General features: G+C 37.7%; 1 protein-coding gene across 4 annotated transcripts in view; it reads left to right on the top strand.

The window, feature by feature from the left end:
• The window catches only part of wnk2 (WNK lysine deficient protein kinase 2), a 171,674-nt gene that overhangs the window by 69,970 nt on the left and 80,136 nt on the right, over positions 1–21,568 (top strand). For all 4 annotated transcript variants that reach the window (XM_060835563.1, XM_060835562.1, XM_060835561.1 and 1 more), the window contains exons 5-9: positions 684–772; positions 3,516–3,735; positions 8,332–8,608; positions 11,461–11,660; positions 18,113–18,235. In XM_060835563.1, coding sequence (XP_060691546.1) covers positions 684–772; positions 3,516–3,735; positions 8,332–8,608; positions 11,461–11,660; positions 18,113–18,235 — 909 coding nt within the window. The remainder of the gene's footprint in view (positions 1–683; positions 773–3,515; positions 3,736–8,331; positions 8,609–11,460; positions 11,661–18,112; positions 18,236–21,568) is intronic.

Here is a 21,568-nt window from a genome sequence, read left to right as displayed (position 1 = left end):
CATTTATTCAGTATGTAAGAATCCATCCCTCCCTTAATAATATAATGTTAAGTTTGTGAGATGGGGTGAATGATATATTATACTTTCCAGAAAATGAGCCAGAGAAGTTGAAATACAGCCTCTGTCTGAATCTGAGACAAATTTATATGTCACTGATGCCCCATAGGTGTGCAATTCATATTAGTGATGAGAAAATTTCACTATCATGGATGATACACCTTTTCATCTAATATGTGACATGTTTTGCTTTAGAATTTCTGCTGGAAAATCGATAACTGAGAGATGACTACTTGGAGCATTTTGCAACTGTGACATTCTTTAAGCTGTCAATTTTGTGTATGAGAGATTTAACACCAGCTTTTTTTGTAATTATGTGCTGTAATTGTTTTCATCATTTGCCTTTTCAAACCTGAAATTTTCAACTTCAGATTCATCTTACCTACACGTATCTAAAAGTGGGAAGTGTTATTGTGATGGCGTAATCCCTTTAAATCAATAATTTTTGTGAATTGCTAATTGGACTGTAATAATGTTAACATGCAGTTTAAGGCTGGGTTTAGAGAATCCACACTATATTGGAAGTTTTCATAGATTTTAAAATTAGTTTTGAATACTTTGGATAACAATTCCCATAGCTTAAAAAAAATAGCAAGTTTGTGCAACTTTGTGTTCTAAATTTTCAGGGTGTGAAACCAGCAAGTTTTGGCAAGGTCACAGATCCAGAAATAAAAGAGATCATTGGAGAATGCATCTGTCAAAATAAAGAAGAAAGGTTTGTAACAAAGTCACGAACAAGTATGTATTGTTTGTCAGACCTGATAACTGATTCCTGTGTATTAATTACTGAGACATTTGGAGTAAATGTTCTTCATATTATCAGTGAGTCCTTGACTTAGTTTACAATTTGCCTTTTGCCTTTTAATACTTATTGTCAAAGAATAATATATTGTGTTCAACACGGAATGGTACAATGCCGCATTCTTTTCAGCATTAATCATTCATTGACTGAGCCCCTCAAAACATTTGCGGTTAAATCAGAAAATTGCAGCTATACTTTGAATATAAGATTCCTAGTACTACTTTCACCAAAGATTTTAACAGAACCAAAACCCCTTGATTTGGGGGAAAATGCTGCGCATATGCATGGATATAACCATGCCTAGGGACAACACTACAAATTTTTATCAAAATTTGGCCTTGTGACTTGTTTGCAATCTTAGAATGTCAAAATCTGATTACAAGCTCTTTCGTCCTGTGTTGAAAAGGTAGATTTGTTTCCGGTGGTCTCAATATTACTTGGGGAATAAGCTCTTTTAATTCATCTGGCAACTTTTCTAAAACTATTTCATTCAAATTATTTGGATCTTAAGTTTTAGACGTGCATTTGCATAATCTGTATTTTCCCTGCCATTTTGTGACATAACCTATTCAGTTATATGTTCAGTGTGCATTGAATGTAGCGTGATATGTATTTAACAATAGAGCTCATGGCAAAAGATGCTGCCTGAACTGCTATGCTCTTCCAGCACCACTGATCCAGAATCTGGTTTCCAGCATCTGCAGTCATTGTTTTTACCTAATGGTGAAAGGAGCCTATTGAATTCTGTGAATTTGGACAACTGAACAACAATTGCATGAAAGATAAATTATCTTGGGCATAAAAGGTCATACTGCAACAGCATGATGAAGGGCTCCTGCTCGAAACGTTGATTCTCCTGCTCCTCGGATGCTGCCTGACCTGTGCTTTTCCAGCACCACTGTAATCTTGACTCTAATCTCCAGCATCTGCAGTCCTCACTTTTGAATAATTTGAAAAGTCAAGCATGGAGACTAGAGATATGTCAGACAAAGGTGCAATTGATTCAATACACATCTTAGGACAGGTTTGCAATGTCAAGAGTAGTGGCGAATCCTAGCATGTATTGTCACCATTGTGAAAATCCGAGCGAGAGCATCAAATAATTAAGTGCCAAATAGACGGTAGCCCATTGTAAAATTTTTTGCAGGCATGTATAAGATTATGCCAGATGGCAATTAGAAAATGAAACTCTCAAAGGTAAAATTGAGGCTCTGTGATGGAGTAGTACTCCAACCACAAGGATGCACTAATTTGAGAGTCCAGTGCTATTGTAAAAATGAAGACTTGAAATTCCAATTATTAAGCACAAATATAAAGCCACTGAGTATAGCAAATATAAGTTGGAATCTCAGATCAATAACTCTAAGCGTGTCAGAGGAGATTTGTAATGTTCTGCAGACAATACTGACTGCTGAGCAGGCAAACAGTAAGACAGAAGCTATAGGAAAGAGGTGTTCAAGGCAACAGCATAAATCAACAGTTGGTGAGAAGATTTTGAAACACAGCTAAACAACACATCATTCTAAATGGCCAGTGGTGGAAAAGCTGACAATATGCGTACACATAAAGAAACTAACAAAAGAGAGACTAATTAGAACAATAAATGGTTTGCTTATGCATGAGAATCACTGAGTCTCGTGGGTGACATGGGTAATGCAGTGTCAATGATAGTGTATGCAAACGTCTTTTATTTGAAAATTTAGATGTTTGGATGGAAATGCAACTTATTACATGCCATTCCCCCCCACCCCAATGCCATTCATAGAATCCCTACTGTGCAGATAGCGGCTGTTCAGGCCATTGAGTCAAGACTGACACTCTGACAAGCATCCCTCCCAACGAGACATATTCCCAATAAACCGAATTATTTTATGTAGCATTTTAACCACTTTTATAATTTCTGCAATGACTTTTTTAAAATAACATTTACGAATGTGAAGATTTTGATTGTTCTGTACATCTGAAATATAGCTGCAAAAGTACCAGCATTTGCTAATTCTGCTAGTTTCAACTTAACTTGCCTACAGTTAATGTGATTTGTGCAAGTAATTATAAAGTTTCAAGGTCAAATTAGATCCACCACAGTTATACGGTCCTGTGTGTTGATTTAAAAAATTGCACTCAAGCGCAAAATTGGCAATACCCCACGATGAATTCTGTACACGTTGGAATGTCCACTAATTGTATTTGTAGGCTTTCAAGAGGAGCTAAACAAAAAATTAAGCATTTTAAATGTATGGCTACCAATAGCCATGGCTTAAATGGTTTTACATATAACTCTTAAATTTACAACAAAACTGACAACTGAATCCCAGTGCAACTGAGAAATGTCTCAAAATGGTTTTTGAGTTATTTTCTGTAATTTAGGATTGGGTTAATCACAGGTGGTGACTGACTTTTTTTGTCAACTCATAAACTGATTTTCAGCTTTATTAATCAAAATCTTGTCAAGTTACTGTTGTTAAAGTACTTGATTCTAAAATATTGTGCTGGTTCTTGTCAGCTCTTGCATTGTGCAAATGTGTTTGAGTGGGAACTCGAAAATAATTAATCTGTCAAAGTTAGCTCAATTCTAGATTTAGTTTATGTCTAGACTGTGTATTGTCGAAAGCAGCAACTCTACCCCAAATGGAATAAATAATCATTGGTTTTCCAGATATTCGATAAAGGATCTATTAAATCATGCATTCTTTGCGGAGGAGACTGGACTAAGGGTTGAGCTTGCTGAAGAGGATGATGGAAAAAAAGATTCAATTGCTATGAGACTTTGGGTTGAAGATCCTAAGAAGCTGAAGGGCAAGCCCAAGGACAATGGAGCTATTGAGTTCAGCTTTGATTTGAATAAAGAAAACCCTGATGATGTTGCACAAGAAATGGTAAAATTCATATTACAAATGTAATGTAAAGCTTTTTTAGAAGTGGAAAAAAAGACTTGAATTCTTCAGTGTCTGATCATATTGATGGAATACCAATGGTTGCCAACAGATCCTGACCAACAAGTCACTTGGTTTCAAAGCTCTGCCCCTATTGTACAAGGTATTTTCATGGTCCGTTGAGATATTAAGTGGATTGGTTTCCTCCATTCTCTTTCTCCATCATATAAATATTTAAAGACTTTGTTTCCACCACTTTTTGCGAAAGAGATTCCAACAAACATCAACATTCTAAGAGGAACAAAAATGCTCCTCATCACCATTTTAAATGATTGATCTCTGACATTGAAGTACTGGTCCCCTACCTCTAGATTCTCTCAAAGAGGAAACATCATTTTCACATCCACTCTGCCAAGCCCCCTCAGGATCTTATGTCTTTCAATCAAATCATCTCTTACTCTTCTAAACTCCAGTAGATTCATGAAGGTATGTTCCCTTCCTGGTGCCTGGATCAAGAACATCTCTGAACAGTGACAGCAAATTCTCAAAGGGGAGCCAGAGATCCTTGTATGTAGTGGTACCAACAACATAGGTAGAAAAGGGAATGCGGACCTGCAGAGTAAATACAAGGAGTTAGGAGGTTAAAAAGCAGGGCAACAAGGGTAGTAATCTCTGAAATAGGTTTAAGTTTAAATTAGACTGGCGTTGGGGGGGTGGGGGAGAGCCTTAAACAGGAATAAACTACATTTATTTCGATGCAAGAAACCTAACTGGTAAAGCAGGTGACCCTGGGGCTTGGATGGGAACATGGGACTGGAATATCATAACTATGATAGAAACATGGCTGAGGGAGGGACAGGGCTGACAGCTCAATATTCCAGGATCCAGGGATAGAAGGTGAGGCAAGAGAGGAGGGGTGACGTTTTTGATTGGTGAAAACGTCACAGCAGTATTTAAGATATTCCTGAGGGATTGTAGAGTGAAGCTGTATGGACAGAACTGACAAATAAGAAGGAGGTGATCACCTTGATGAGATTGTCCTATGGGCCCCCCAATAGTCTGTGGGAAATCGAGGAGCAACTATATTGGGAGATAGCGGATAACTAAGGTTCATAGGGTTGTAATAGTAGGAGATTTGATGGAATTAGACAAAAACTTTCAAAAGTAGGTCGGCAGGTGCTGTTCACAGGTAAAAGGACATCTGGCAAGTGGGAGGCTTTCCAAAGTGAGATAATGAGGATTAGGGCCAGCATGTTCGTGTTAGTGTGAAGGACATCACTGGCAAGAGTACGGAACATGAGATGAGAAGAGATATTGAGGCTCTGGTCAAGAAAAAGGAGGCGTATGTCAGGTATAGAGCGCTAAATGAATTCCTTGAGGATTACTAGCAGTATAGGAATACACTTAAGAGTGAAATCAGGAGGGCAAAAGTGGAACATGAGAGAGCTTTGGCAAATAAGGTAAAGGAAAATCCAACGAGTTTATGCAAGAATATTAAGACAAAAGAGTAACTAGACATAGAATGGAGACGCAGAGCTGTACAGCAGGGAAACGGAACCTTTGGTCCAACTCATGCATGCTGACCAGATATCTCAAATTAATCTAGTCCCATTTATGAGCACTTAGCCCATAAGCCTATAAACCCTTTCTATTCATATATTCATCCAGATGCCTTTTAACTGCTATAATTGTACCACCTCTACTTCCTCTGGCAGCTCATTTCATTTGTACACCAACCTCTGCATGAAAATTTTGACCCTTAGGTCCCTTTTAAATCTTGCCCTTCTCACTTACAGTTATACCCTCTAGTTTTGGACTTGCCCACCCTGGGGAAAAGACCTCGAATATTCACCTTATCGATGTTCCTCATGATTTTATAAACTTTTATAACGTCACCCCTCAACCTCTGACACTCCAGGAAAAATATTGCAAGCCTATTCAGCCTTTCCCTATAAGTTCAAATCCTCCAAACCTGACAACATCCTTATAAATATTTTCTGAGCCCTTTCAAGTTCAACATCTTTTCTATAACAGGGAGACCATAATTCCAAAAGTGGCCTAACCAGTGTCCTGTACAGCTACTCCTATACCCCATGCACTGACCAATACAGGCAAGCATACCAAATGCCACCTTTATTGTCCTATCTGCCTGCAACTCAAGGAGTTATGAACCTGCTCTCCAAAGTTTCTTGTTCGGCTAGACACCCCAGGGTCTTTACTTTGTGTGCAAGTCCTGCCCTGATTCGCGTTTCCAAAATGTAGCACCGCACCTTTAGCGTGATTAAACTCCATCTGTCACTCCGCGCCCCGTTGGCCCATCTGATTGAGGTCCTATTGTACTCTAAGGTAACCATCCTTGCTGCCCACTACACCACCAAATTTGGTGTCATCTACAGATATACTAACCACAATCCCTCTATTCAAATCCAAATCATCTATACGAATGATGAAAAGCAGTGGATCCAGAACTGTTGTTTGCAGCACACCACTGGTCATAGCTTTCCCGTCTAAAAACAACCCTTTCCCCCCCCAATACCCTTTGTCTTCTACCTTCAAGCCAATTTTGTATCCAAATGGCTAGTTGTCCCTGTACCCCATGTAATCTAACCTTGGTCACTAGTCTACCATGTAGAACCTTGTCAAACACCTTACTGAAGTACATATTGACAACGTCTACCACTCTGCCTTCATCAATCCTCTTTTCATTACTTTTTCAAAAAAACTCTAAGTGAGATGTAATTTCCCACACACACAGCCATGTTGATTATCCCTAATCACTCCTTGCCTTTCCAAATGCATATAAATCCTATCCATCAGCTCCCACATACTACAGTGTCACAACTCATTGATTTAATGGATGGATGTCAAGCCCCACTATTTCCAGAGTCATCACATAAAAGTGAAGCTTATAAACAAAATACACAAAATCCCCAAGCTACCCAATTTTCAGAACCAGATTGGTAGAGAACATGGTCTAGGTCTATGTACTCGATGAAAGTCACTACTTATTGCAGATCATTAGTTTCTAGCTACAAATAAGCAGTTTCATAAATTTACTAAATTTAGTCAACTCAAATCCTTAATCTTCTCCTTACACATAGACAAAGATAAATGTGGGGAAAAAAGGGCAAAGGGAAAACTGAGAAAATAGTTCCATAGTCTTTGTTCTTATGGTTTTTGGGTTGGTTCTTGCTGATCCAAAGGTTTCTCCTCGACCTTCATTTTTCTGAATGCTTCCGCAGGTTTACAAGAAGCACAGGTTGGCTGCTTCACTTGTGAAAGAGATCTGACTTACCCAATTCAACATTACAATTTGCAGGATCTGCTGAAGGAAGAATAAGTAGGCTTTCTTCAGGTTTATAAAGTGTCTTGCTGCAGAGAACAGAGTTGGTTTTTGGCTGATGCAGATCTGCTGGTTTCTGTTCTGTTCTAACTAGCTTCTGTCTGTCTTCCTCACTGCCCAAATTGTTTAGGTGACTTGAAACTAATCACCTTGTTGGCAGGTAGAGTCCCTGCTTGGGACCAATTATCAACAACAGTCAACTTCATTTGTAAATAACCCGTTGGTTCCAGTTCATATGCATATCACTGGAGCCCTCTGCTTCATAAGTAGAGTTCATGATTGGTATCAAACTCCCTCTTTGGAAAACTTCCAGCCATTGCTTGTAAATTCCTTGTTCAAAACTGATCCTTTTCATTTCAGTCAACAGATTATTTAAAAAAACAAAAATAAAGGCATGCTTTTTACTTGTCTCTGATCTTTTTAAAAAAAACCCACCATTTTAATAGACAAAACATACAAAGCATGAAATGTAGAAACAACAAAACCAGATTTGTATTTATTCATTCTTCCCCTCTTAGGCAACCTTAAACAACCTTAATATTCATTAAACATTTCACTTATTCAATATTTTGCATTCAGGGCAATGCATCTACAATTACTTACCTGCAATATGAATAATATTACATGACATAGTTGTAACAAAAGTTCTCCATTTAAGGTTTTGTATTCTGATATTTAAACTTTTAGATGAAGGCCAGATTATGATGCAATTAAATTGGTGTATTTTGGCTCATCATTTTAATGTTACTGATACTTTGGGCTTTACGATGTGGAAAGGTAGTAACTCAATTATTACTGAGTTGGCATTTTGAAAGAATTTTAAGGTGTGAATGAATTTTTGGGGGGAGAAACTAATGATTACAAGTTTGTAACTTATCCTCTTTCAATTTAATCAAATTTAGAATTGAAATGTCACTATATGCTCCATATGTTGCTAACCATTCTAATTTTTGGTATTAACATATGTGGTGGTAGCTGTAGGAACCTGAAGATTTGTTATTTCTGTAATTTGTATTTTACTTTACATCAAAATGTTAAATGTAAAGAAAATACATTTTTTTAAAATTCTGCATTACTAGTACTGTACATTGAACAGATGTAAACTGATTATTTTTGCAATTGAGTATAAAATTCTTTCAGTTCGGTAGGTTGAGATCATTGATCAAATCTGTCATTTGTAGCAACTTTCAATTGTTTGGTAAATATTTTACATTTGACTTTTATAATCGTTATTCAATGTTGATGTTTGGTTGCAGATTGATTCTGGTTTCTTTCAAGAATGTGATGCCAAGACCGTTGCCAAGTCAATACGAGACAGAGTAGCCTTAATTAAGTGGAGAAGAGAAAGATGTCAGCAAGTAATTGTGATAAGTGCCCAAAGAGAAACAACAGAATTGGAAAGACAGAAGGATTGTTTTCATCCAGTGACATGTACACCCCAGTCAGGTCTGCAAATCCCCTCCGAACTAGAAGAACCTGAAGCCGATCAACATGTACATCAGAGTCTGCTCGTTAGTGTCACATCTGTTATGTGTAAGTGTAGTTACTAGGTTTTTGCTTTAAAGAAATAGAAATGGTTTAAAGTCCTGTCTGGTATGAAATCAATTATTAGTCATTTCTAATAAAGGTAATTTGCTGGTTATCTAGTAATTGATCTATGATTGATCACCTCCAAAGAAATTGAAAGCAGTAATCCACATTCTGAGAGAGGTTAGTCTAAGAAACAATCAGACGTCTGTTTTAAAAAAAAATCCATAGCACTCTATTCAATATTTTGCTGTAAGCTGCTGCCATGAATCAGTATGACTTCATTCATTGTTCTCTTTTGCGAAATATTGTTCCAATAGCGCATTTGATTACTGGTTGATTTTTGAAAAAGCAATTTTTGTCTGTTCTTTCCATAGAATCTGTATGTTTTCAACTGGTTTGAAGTTTATGCCCTATTAATGCCCTAAATTCTGTTTCTCTGTGCTTGCTTGTATCTCTGTATTCTTCTGCAGCCTTGCAACATTTTCAAAATATCTGAAATCTTCTAATTTAAGATCTTGAAGGTCCTGCATTTTATTCATTTCACCATTGGTGGCAGCACCTTCAATTGTCTACACTATAACTGTTCCAATAAGACAACTTTTTAAAATCCTACCTCTTTGGTCATCTAGCCGTGTATTTACATATCTGACTCTGTTTCTCATTATATAATACTTCTGTGAAATGACTTTTTTATTTTAATTGTGCTTATAAACAAAAGTTATTGAAAAAGGAATAGTATGGCTTAAAGGAAATGTAAAATTTGTAGATTAATATGTAAAATTGCATTCAGTAAAGTACTGTGAAGCACACTCAGCAAAAATTGTTTTCCATAAATAAGCTGTGTTTTTATTTTGAGATGGCTATAAGTGCTGTGACAATCCACATTTAGAGCCAGATGACTGTTCTAGAAATGCTCACTCATGAGGAAAGTTTTATAAATGAAGGAAGTTTTTAAACAAATCAATACAAATAATAATTAGAATCTGACATTGAAATGCCTGCAGACAATTTTGAGTGTAATTGCTTGTATTTGAACATTTACTCTCTCAGCTGCTTAACTGGTCTTCATTTTGCAGGTAGTCCCATCTTTTTAAAAAAATACCATTCTGACACATTGGTAAAGTGCAAGAAATAGTTAATGTGAATGGAGATGGTTTAACTAATATCAATATTGACTCAGTAATGCCTTAACAACTTTTAATAATGAGAATTGTCAATTGATTTTTATATGGAGATATTACATTTATTTTTTTGCCCTGTATCACTGAGCTTTACTCCAGGTATCCACTTCCCCAATTTCACAATCCTTTTTTTAATGTTGCTGTCACTATATCCAAGTTTGATAAACACGTGTATCATTAAATTCTTAAAGTATATGGATTTTGAGTTGCATCTGAAAACTGATTGCAGTCTTTGATTTTCTCCCTCATTAGTTTATATGGTCCTGGTTTGTTCAGGAATTAGTATGTTTATAAATAGTTTCCTGATCATTTCTGAATAGATTTATTGCTAGCTGGTCGTAGCATTGAATGAAAATGCAGTGTCCACATTTTATTACAATGGGAAAGGATTGAAAATGACTTTAATCATTTCAGAGTGGTTTTAGAAATTACCTGTGGTTTTCATAATGCTATAGAATGTGCACAATATTGAAGGAGAGACTGGTCAATCATTTCCGTGCTGGCCCTCTGAAGAAGCAAATTGTTTTGTGCCACTTCTCTGATTTTTCTCCAGACGCCTGCAAAACTTTTTAATTTTCATGTAATGATTTAATATCCCTTAAAACACTCAATAAATTTGCCTTCAACCCTCCTAGGTTGAATGTTCTAGATCCTAATCACTCAATGCATGAAAACGTATTTGCTAATGTTTTTTCTTTCACAATTACCTCAAATCTGCACCCCTGGTTCTCAAATTTTTTTTAACCAGTGAACATCATTTATCATGATCAACTTGGCCGAAGTCCTTCGTGATTTTAAATATCTCTATCAAATCTTCAGTCACCCATGTCTTCTCCATGGAGAACAGTTCCAATTATACCAGTTTTTTATTATAGAACTGAAGATTTTCCTGAAATTGTCCTACTTTCACTCTTCTCAACACCTTCAGATCCTTTCTAGTGTGATGCCCAGACAAGATGATGTACTTCTGTTAAGGTTGACTAAGGCCTTGCACAGTTTTAATGCAACTTTTCTGTTTTTGTACTCTGTATCCCTACTGAAGAAGCCTAGGATATCATTTGCTTTATAAATAAACCCTTAGACTATCCTCCCTGGTGTACCGTGTATTTTATTTTACTGTTGCATGGATCTTCAAGGGGAAATGGAAGGCATTTAATGTCACAATACATGGACCTTTCTATGTCTGTGTAACCTTAATTGGAAGTATTTTATCACCTTTCTACTTAAATTAACTCTGCTCTACCAAATTTGGCATAGGTATATTCAGTGCGTTACAAGATGGAATTGCATTTTGTTCTTAAATATTTAGAGAGCAAATTTCCTCCTCTTCAGGGTTTTCCTCTTTATTTGGCTCATCCTAGGTGCAAGCATAATATGGTGCACTACAACTTTTCAATTTTCTGCTTAGAAGCCATAAATCAGAAGTGGATTGTCATGACCTGTGTCATATGTTAGCAAGTACTGATTCTGACAACCCAAACATGAGTTTCAAAATGTGGAAGAAGCAGTGAATGTTCTGAACGTTTATCTTAATATTTTATTGCATAAAGATACTGCCACCTATCATTTTTGGATTGAACGAATTGACCTCAATTTACTGTGCTGTTTGTCTTTACAAATGTATTCTGAAATCTGAGTAAATGTTACTATTCATCAATTGTCTTTTTTTTAAAGCTGACAGTACTTGTGACAGTGGACAAGGGTCGACACTTTACTCTGACTCGCAAGGAAGCCAACAAAGTGTAGTGTACCCATCCGTTCATGAATCGATGCCTCCAAGAGTACAGCAGATCTTCAGTCCACCTCAGAGTGATATTCAAGCACCTTCTATTAGTGCACAGCAGCTGTTGGCTCAACACCAACACACATCTACAGTAAGTTTTATAATTTCATTATGGTACTGCAATATTAATTGACTGCTTTATTGCAAAATCAAATCTTTTTTCATATGAAGTGACTACCAAATAAAAGTTAAATGACCAGATTGACAACAATTAAGAAGCTTAACATTATTAAATTTTATTCCAAAGCTTGTTTGGTTTTATTGATTATCTGGCTCAAAATGGAGACACTGCATGCAACTTAAGCTGTTACACACGCATTATCAAAGAAACCCAAGTTTACTGCCTGTGAATTGTAATCTTTAGTACCACTATTTAAGTTAGGTTTATTATCAAGTTCTTAATCAAATTAGTCATAGAAGCATAACATATAGGGGCAGGAGTAGGCCATTCAGCCCTTCGAGCCTGCTCTACCATTCAACATATGATTGTGGCTGATTATCCAACTCCGTATACCGTGCTCCTGCTTTCTCCCAATATCCCTTGATCCTTTTCGCCCTAATAAATATATCTATTTTCTTGAAAACTTCCAATGTTTTGACCTCAATGGTTTTCTGTGGTAGAGAATATCTCAGGCTCATCACGCTCTGGATGAAGAAATCTCTCATCTCTGTCCTAACAGGCCTACCCTTTATCCTTTGACTGTGGCCCCTGGTTCTAGACTCCCTGCTCATTTAAGGCATCCTTCCTGCATCTATTCTGTGTAACTTAGACACACACAGCACAAGAGTGAATAAAGTCTTAACAGATTCAGTCGCCTACTACATGTCAGTCCCAACATCCCAGGAATCAGCCTGGTAAACATTCTTTGCATTCCTACTATAGTCAGAACATCTTTCCTCTGATAAGGAGGCCAAAGCTGCAGTCAATATTCCAGGTATGTGTATTCACTGTTAAGTTTCAGAATTCACTAAGGCTTTGAGATGAGATTTTGGAGAGAAAGTAGGAAGAGGAGCTTTGCAAACCTTATTGGTCTGTGACTGAGCTGGGCATATTTGTAGCAGATAGCTTGAGAATACAGTTTGAGGCATTCAAACCTGTTGCCTTAATTTAGAAGTTGTGGATTACTGATTTGTTTGGGGTTTAAAGACAATGTAGTCATGTTCTAGCCTTGGAAAAGTTAATATCGCTTTCTACTGAGTTTTTTGAAAAAATGCTTTTCTGGGTTTTATTTTCTCGTATGCTGTTAAAGGTAAGAATTTTATCTCTGAACCTTCTTGACTGGAATCTGGCTTTGCAAGTTTAACATTTTTGTTCTCTATTATGAAACTACAGTGGAAATTATTGAATGCCATGAAAAACTTTGGGTGAGTGCTTTGGTATTAGATAAACTGTGGCTCAGTGGATGGGCTGTGGCAAAGAGATGGAAATAGGTGGTATTTGTGATAGAGAAGAGGTAGGGTTTTACCTTGGTCAAACAAAGTTGAACATACAGGCTTGAACTTTTTATGACATTGGCCAAAGGAAGATTTAGAATTGCTAGTGATGAAGTAAAGGAGCATTTTATATTTTAAAAAATGTGCTTTCATCTCCACTTGTGAGTAATATAATGGCTAGGCTTAATGTTTAATTTTAATTTAAAATTGTCTTGGGGATCCAGAGTGAAAGCAACTGGCTGATCTGTTTTCATGAAAGTTAAGGCATAACAATTGTTTTGGGGAGAAATGTGACAGATTGCTGGTTGGAGTAGCAGATAATGAAAAGGAAACTTGCTTCAACAAACTTAACTCAACTTCAGTTTCCTGTCTGCTCCATTTCCCTTGTCAATCTTGTCTCGCAAAAATATACCCAACTCAACCTGACTGTTGCACATAAAGCAGTGATGTTTAGATTAGATTAGACTTACAGTGTGGAAACAGGCCCTTCGGCCCAACAAGTCCACACCGACCCGCCGAAGCGCAACCCACCCATACCGCTACATTTACCCCTTACCTAACACTACGGGCAATTTAGCATGGCCAATTCACCTGACCTGCACATCTTTGTGACTGTGGGAGGAAACCGGAGCACCCGGAGGAAACCCACGCAGACACGGGGAGAACGTGCAAACTCCACACAGTCAGTCGCCTGAGTCAGGAATTGAACCCGGGTCTACAGGCGCTGTGAGGCAGCAGTGCTAACCACTGCTGAGAATTCTTCAGACTGACAACCTCTGAAATAAAAATTTCTTCACATTTCCTCTTCAAAAAGCTGAGTGGTTTTATCTGAGGTGACTGGGTCATGTACCAGGGTTTGTTGGTTGATGTTTGAACAAGAACTTGGAAAAGCTGCACCATTAGGACAGTCATGACCTGACTGACAGGGTGTATAAAAATGTGCCTCATTGGTGTCGTTGTTGGGATCCCCAATAGAATAAAGCTGCCAGTGTCAAACACTTTGTTGAAGTCCACCTCTTCAAAAAAACTCAATCAAGTTAGTGAGACACAATTTTCCATACCATGTTGACTATCCTTAATCAGCCCTTGCCTTTCCAAATGGAGATAAATCTTGTCCCTCAGAATCCCCTCCAACAGCTAACCCTCTGCTAACAAAAAGCTCACCAGTCTATAGTCCCCTGGCTTTTTCTGACCACGTTTCTTAAATAATGGCACCATATTACCTCACCTCCAGTCTTCAGGCACCTCACCCATGGCTGTCAATGATACAAATATCTCAGGGGCCCAGTACCTCTTGCCTAGTTTCTCTCAAAATTCGTGGATATACCTGATGAAGTCTGTCTATCTTTATGCATTTTACCATCTGTTCTGTAATATGAACTCTTTTCAAGACATCACTATTTATTTCCCCAAGTTTCCTAGCTTCCATATCCTCTTCCACAATAAATACTGAAGCAAAGTATTTATTTAATATCTCATCCATCTCCTGTGGTTCCGCACAATATGGCCACATTGATCTTCAAAGAACCCTATTCTCTCCTTAGTTACTCTTAATGTTAGTTGCACTTAATGTAATTATAGAATCTCTTTAGATTCTCCTTAACTACCAAAGCCATTTCTTGCCCTTTTTATAATCCTGATTTCCCTCTTACGTGGATTTGTTAACTTTCAACTGTCTGTACCTGACATACGCAGCCTCCTTTTCTTGACTACAGCCTCAATTTCTCCAGTCATCCAGGATTCCCTACACCTCTACTAGCCTTGCCCTTCATGCTAACAGGATCTTACTGTCTCTGGACTCTCGTTATATCATTTTTAAAGGCCTCCCACTTCCCAAATGTCCCTTTTACCTGCAAATAGCCTCCCTAATCAACTTTTGAAAGTTCCTGTCTAGTACCATCAATATTTGTCTTACTCCAATTTGAATTTTAATGTTTTGAGCAGTTCTATCCTTCTCATAACTATGTTAAAACTAATAGAATTATGATCTTTTGCCCCAAAGTACTACCCCACAGATACCTTAGTCACTTGGCCTGCCAAATTTCCCAAAATAGGCCAAGTATTGCTTCTTTCTGGATCAGTGGTGCTGGAAGAGCACAGCAATTCAGGCAGCATCCAAAGTGCAGCGAAATCGACGTTTCGGGTAAAAGCCCTTCATCAGGAATAAAGGCAGTGAGCCTGAAGTGTGGAGAGATAAGCTAGAGGAGGGTGGGGGTGGGGAGAAAGTAGCATAGCAAATGTGGCTGTGGTACCGAGTTTGTTTCACGACATGGTTGAAGAGCATCAGGGCAGAGGAAAAGACCTGGGAGTTGCAGTGGGAGAGGGACTCCCTGAGATTCTTGTAGAGAGAGGAGGAAAACTTCTTCAAGGCAGGCATCCTTGCAAGAGGATTCACAGTAGGGTTAAAATCAACGAGGTAAAAACAATGACTGCAGATGCTGGAAACCAGATTCTTCTCTAGTCGGTACATCCGCTCATTGAATAAAAAAGTTGTTTTGTACACATTGAATTTTCTACAGATATGAGATCTCCTTACATATTTGCTTCTCAATGTTCTGCGGACTATTGGGGGGCCTATAATACAAGCCCATGAAGGTGATCATCCCATTCTTATTTCTCATTTCCACCCATATAACTTCACTGGATGATCTCCCAGGAATATCCTCCCTGTGTACAACTGTGATGTTATCCTGAACCACAAATGCCACTGCTCCTCCTCTCTCACCTACCTTTCTATACTTACTACAGCTTTTTTTTTAAAACTGCCAGTCCTGTTCATTCCTCAGCCATGTTCTGTATTAGCTCTGATATTCCAATCCCATATACCCAAGTGTCGTAAATTCATTTGCCTTACCTGTCAGGCCTTTTGCATTTAAGTAAATGCAGTTTAATTTATCAGTCTTACCTCATTCTCTGCTGACCTCTTGTCCTCCTTGACTATTTAACTTGTTTCCTTATCTACTGTATCAGTCTCAGCTTTTTTGCTTTTCTCACTGTCACTTTGGTTCCCACCCACACACAAACTCCCCCTCCTTAGGAATTGAAAGCCTCCCAAGTAGCACTAGCAAATCTCTCTGCAAGGATATTGGTTCCCTTCCAATTCAGGTGGAACCCATCCCACTTACACAGGTCATTTCTATCCCGAAGAGATTCCAGTGGTTCAAAAATGTGAAGCCTTGCCTATTGTACCAGCTCCTCAGTCATGCATTCATCTGCTCTATCCTCCCTGTTCCTACTCTCACTAACACATGACCGCAAGTAATCGTTCAGATATTACTACTATTTAACATGCCTAGTTTCCTATATTCTCTCTGCAGAAACTCATCCCCTGCTCTACAGTATCCAAATTGCCATATCTGTTTAAAATGGGAATAGCCACAGGAGATTCTTGTTTCTCCTACCTTTCATACAGTCAAGTGGATGGGTTACTGTTATCTGCGGTATCTCCAACTTCCTGAATCTTCCTTCACACCCCCTTTGCCCTTGTAAACTCTTCATTGCCTCTAGCTATCCCTCTAACTGCTCGATGTGCTCCGAGAGGATTCATGACTAAACGCACTTCCTGCAGACATAGTCTCCAGGAACATTCAAATTCTCCATGATCTCCCACATCTGAGAGGAAGAGCATTTCACCCTACTAAAAACTATTTCTTCTACCCCTTTAACAATCTACAGACCCAGAATTTATATAAAAGCAAAAGCAACCACTTTGCTCAAAAACCGTATTAGCACAGTTTTAATGCTCAAAAACATTGTTCTGACATAACTTAATGCCAATCCTTAATACTAAAAGTCCATCAAAAGGCGGATCTTGGAATAAATAACACAAATGCCCTCAGTATCATAGATTTACATAAAAGAAAAATGACAAATTAAGATTTAGAAATTCTTTAAATCTTAAAATCAAACATTTAGCTGACCAGGCTAAACCAGACAGTGATTTTTTAAAAAAATGTCATTAATACCTCTGCAGCTGCAAATGACTGCTTGAAGTTAAACTAAGGGCGCATAATGATAATGGAAAATCACAATGGACATATTAAGATCAACCGATCCACTGTCACTCACTTTTCATCTTTGAATTTGCAACTTGTACAAGACCATCTTTTGTGCAATGATGTTTAATTCTTTGAAGACGTAGTTAAACCTTAGCATAAGGTGGAAATTAAAAAAAATTTCTAATGACTAGCATATAAATCTAATCAGTTCTGAAATACCTAATAATGCAGCAGTATAAATTTCAATTTCTCTTCCCAGCCTGAATTAACTAACTATGCAAATGTAGAAATCGTTTTTCTGCTATGATGTGTTGTAGTTTTATCTACCAGACATTTCAACTCTTACCACTTAGGTCAATAGCACCAAATAACAAATAGCGTAAAAACACTCGCTCATCCCAAAACTAAGAAAATATTGTCATTGTGCTTTTTTAATAGCCCAGTCCAGTGATGCATGCTCCATCTGTTGTTTTAACTATACAAGTTCATCAATTTGGGCCCCAACAGCATTACCAGCAACCAGCAGCAACACTTGCTGTAATGCATATAGGACAACCTCAACAGATGAGAATTAGCCTACAACAGAGCAAATTTATTATTAAACTAAGGGTCCCTGTGGAACGAACTGCATTACTGTACAGTTTGGAAATCTTTCTAGTTTTGTTTTGCTAGGCATACATTTTGATTTCTCATAGTTGAGGCCCCTTTTTGCTCCATTCTGTTTTCAAGTAAATATTGCATTCTATTTGCGTATTGAGAACATACAATGTTTCGTACAATAGCAAAATCTTAATCTAAACTCTAATTGAATTAAATGTTGTGGACATTACTATTGAGATCACTACTTTTTTGCCTCTTGTTCCTGTTTCACATGTAACATCTATGTAAAAAAACAAAGGTGTCTTTCAAGGGACTAATTTTACATAATTTATATTGCTTGTGGATGATCAATGAAATAAGTTTAATACATAAATGGGCACTGGTTTCAATTTGTGATGGGGCCATCTCACTTGAAATTTTGATGGGATTTCTACATACATACAAGATAAGGAAAGCAAAACCAGATTCTGAATTTTTTAGGCTATGCAGTGAATTCTTGTTTTTATTTCAGAAACAGGTGCCGATAGTACAGCCTCTTGTCCAGACCACAACTCTGCCATCAACACAGTATCAGGTTCAACAACCTCTGCCAACACAGCTATCTCAACATCCTGCTGAACTAAAGCCATTATCGGTACATTTCTTTTCTTAATATGGGCAGTCTATTTTAAAACTTATTGTTGATAGAGCATACGAAACCAATAGTCTGATATAATCTAACATTGCTCATATATTAAGTAAAATTGAATGACTCACATCTGCGCCCTCACCCTGGAACATGCTTCAGCCTTGTTTACTAGAGGGGAGAAAGCATTTCTGGCCATTCATAGTGGTGATCATAATTGTTAGTTTTAATATAGTAATGAAAAATGAAAAGGATGGAACAGGAGTTAGAGTTTTAAATTGGCAAAAAGACAAATCTTAGTAAGCTGAAGAGTGATTTAGCTGAACTGGGCAGGAAACAGTGACTTGAGTGTAAGTCAGTGTCAGAACAGCAGGAGACATTTAAAGAGGGCAGTCAAAAGATTCTTAGTAAGTTGGTTCCCACAAAGGAAAAGGGTGGGGCTGCCAAATCTGGAGCCTCTGAATGTCAAGGATCTCACATGGTAAGATAAGATGGAAATGGAAAGTTCATGTCCAGTGCAGGGAATTCAATTCTACAGACAGCTCAAAAGAGTTTAGGAAATGAAGGGATGCAATCAGAAGGAACTTGGGAATGAAAGAATATTGACAAACAAAATTAAGGTGAACCTCAAAGATGTTTTGTCAATACATAAGAGCAAGAGGCTACTAAAGGGGATAAAAGACCAAAAAAAAGGTTCTTAAAGAATACTTATCATAATATCTGCACTATCTTCCTCATTTGTGTTGATGCTAAGATGGTCTAGATATTGTGGTTAAGGATGGAAATGATAAACAACGGGGAAGTATTAATGGGATTATTATCTTTTGAAATTGAATAAATCACCAGGGTCAGGCTTGTAAATTGAACCCGAAGAGAAGTTAACAAAATGTCTGGCCATCATTTTTCAGTCCTCACTGGATATGCTAGTGGTGCTGGAGGATTAGATAATTGTTAATGTTGTACCTTCCTTTAAAAAGAGAATGAAGGATAGACCAAGTAATTATGGTTGGGGTCAGTCTAACTTCAGTAGTGTACACATCTTTGGAACCAATTTGACAATGTAGGATAAACTGTAATTTCAAAAGCCACAGATTAATCAAGGATAGTCAATAGGGATTTGCTAAGGTAAGATTGTATCTTATGAACTTGATTAAATTTCTAAAGGTTGTAACAAGGTTGATTGTTGAAAGTAATGCAGTTAATATGGTCTGCACTGATCTTAGGCACTTGTCAGAGTTCCCACATGGAAAGCTAATTTTTTTTAAGGAAGTGTAAACAGATGGGATCTGGGAGATTGTACCAAGCTGCATTAAATTGAATCAGTAGCAGGAAATAAAGGGTCATTGTTTATGGGTGATTTTGCAACTGGAAGAGTTCCACAAGCATAGTATGAGGTCTTTTGATTTTCATAATATATATTTAAAATTTTGGACACAAGTGTAGAGAACATGTTCAAGAAGATTATAGATAACACAATTGATAGACTGTGGGAAGATATTGATGGACTGGTTAAGTAGGCAGAAAAGTGGTAAATGCAATCTACCCAAATAGTGAGGGGCTACATTTGGAAATGTCCAACAATTAATGGGAAAATATTGCGAGGTGTGAGGAACCTTGGAATGAGTGTCTGTAGGTCAGTGATAGTAACAGGACACATCAAAAAGATGGTTACGAAGGCATATCCAGTTCTTTCCTTCTATTAGCTGAAGTATAGCATACTAGAGCAAGGGGATTTAGTCTTAACTTTATAAATTGCTGTTTTAGTACTTTAGTACAACATGCAGCTCTGGTCACCTCATTGAAAGAATGAATTGAATTAGAGAGTGTACGAAGGAGATTTATTAATCTGTTGGCAGGACTGCCAAATAGAGCTCTGAGGAAATTTTGGATTGGATGGAATTGGTTATTTTGGAATAGAGGTAAATGATAGACTATATGATTGAGATGTAGAAAGTTGAGGGGGTCATAGGCTTATTTATTACTTTAGCAGAGAGCAATATAGATTTCACATGATTGCTGGTAAGACTAGAGGGGAGATGAGGAAATAATATTTCATTCTGTGAGGATAGTAGGGATCTGGAATTCCCTACCTGAAAGTAGGTAGTAAAGTATTAATAGAGACAGAAAACTCACTTAAAAAGTGTATTGATGTGCAACTCAAGTACTGTAACCTGGAGGGCACTGTATCAAATACTACAAAGTGGATCAAGTAGAGTGGCTCATTATTTGGCTGACACAAACATGGTAGGTTAAGTGGCTTCTGTCTGTGCAGTAAACTAACCTTTTTAGTCCTGCTCTAGAAACTTGAGCACAAACATTAGCCATTCTAGTGTAGTACTAAAAGAATACTGCACTGCCTTACAGATTGTCTTTTGGATGAGATGTTAAAGTGAGGCACTCTGAGGTGACTGTAAAAGATCGTATGCTACTATTCAAAAGAAGTAGATTTATCTGCGGTATCCTGCCCAATGTTTATCGCTCAGTCAACACCACAAAAACAAATTAAATGCCCATTATCACATTGCTGTTTGTGAGAATATGCTGTATCCAAATTGTCTGTTGTATTTCCAAGGTTACAACAGTACCTCCACATGAAAAGTACTTCAGTGTCTATGAAGTGCATTATGATATTCTGAGCTCATGATAAATTGCATGTCTTTTGTACAACAGAGATGTGGCTTCAGATTCCGTATCTGTTAGGATAGTCTTTTAAAATGCATCCTGAACTAAATAATTGTAGATGACTTGAACCCAGTTGAAAATGTGTTGCTGGTTAAAGCACAGCAGGTCAGGCAGCATCCAAGGAACAGGAAATTCGACGTTTCGGGCCAGAGCCCTTCATCAGGAACCTGATGAAGGGCTCTGGCCCGAAACGTCGAATTTCCTGTTCCTTGGATGCTGCCTGACCTGCTGTGCTTTAACCAGCAACACATTTTCAGCTGTGATCTCCAGCATCTGCAGACCTCACTTTTGACTTGAACCCAGTTCCCAGTAGCTACAAAATTTTCAGCATATCTTTAATGCGATTCTGGGTGGTAATAAAATTAGTTGTTTTGAGAAATGGGAGTAACAGGGTAGCTAGTTTGACCTGGGGAGCCAGATATTTTCTAATTAACCCGTTCAGAGATGTTACTGCATACTTCTGTAGCAGGTGGAACTTGAATCCAGGCCTCATGGCTCAGAGATCAGGACACCACCACTGCATCAAAGGAGCCCTTAGTCAAGGTGAACTAATGCATAAAGCAAGCATATTTTCTAGCCCACCTGTTCAGAGATGTGACCATACACTTCTGGAGCAAGTGGGACTTGAACCCTGGTTTCCTGACTCAGGGGAAGGGAAAA

The sequence above is a fragment of the Hemiscyllium ocellatum genome, chromosome 14 (genome assembly GCF_020745735.1).
Source record: "Hemiscyllium ocellatum isolate sHemOce1 chromosome 14, sHemOce1.pat.X.cur, whole genome shotgun sequence".
Taxonomy (NCBI): Eukaryota; Metazoa; Chordata; class Chondrichthyes; order Orectolobiformes; family Hemiscylliidae; genus Hemiscyllium; species Hemiscyllium ocellatum.
This window is presented reverse-complemented; position numbering and strand designations above follow the sequence as displayed.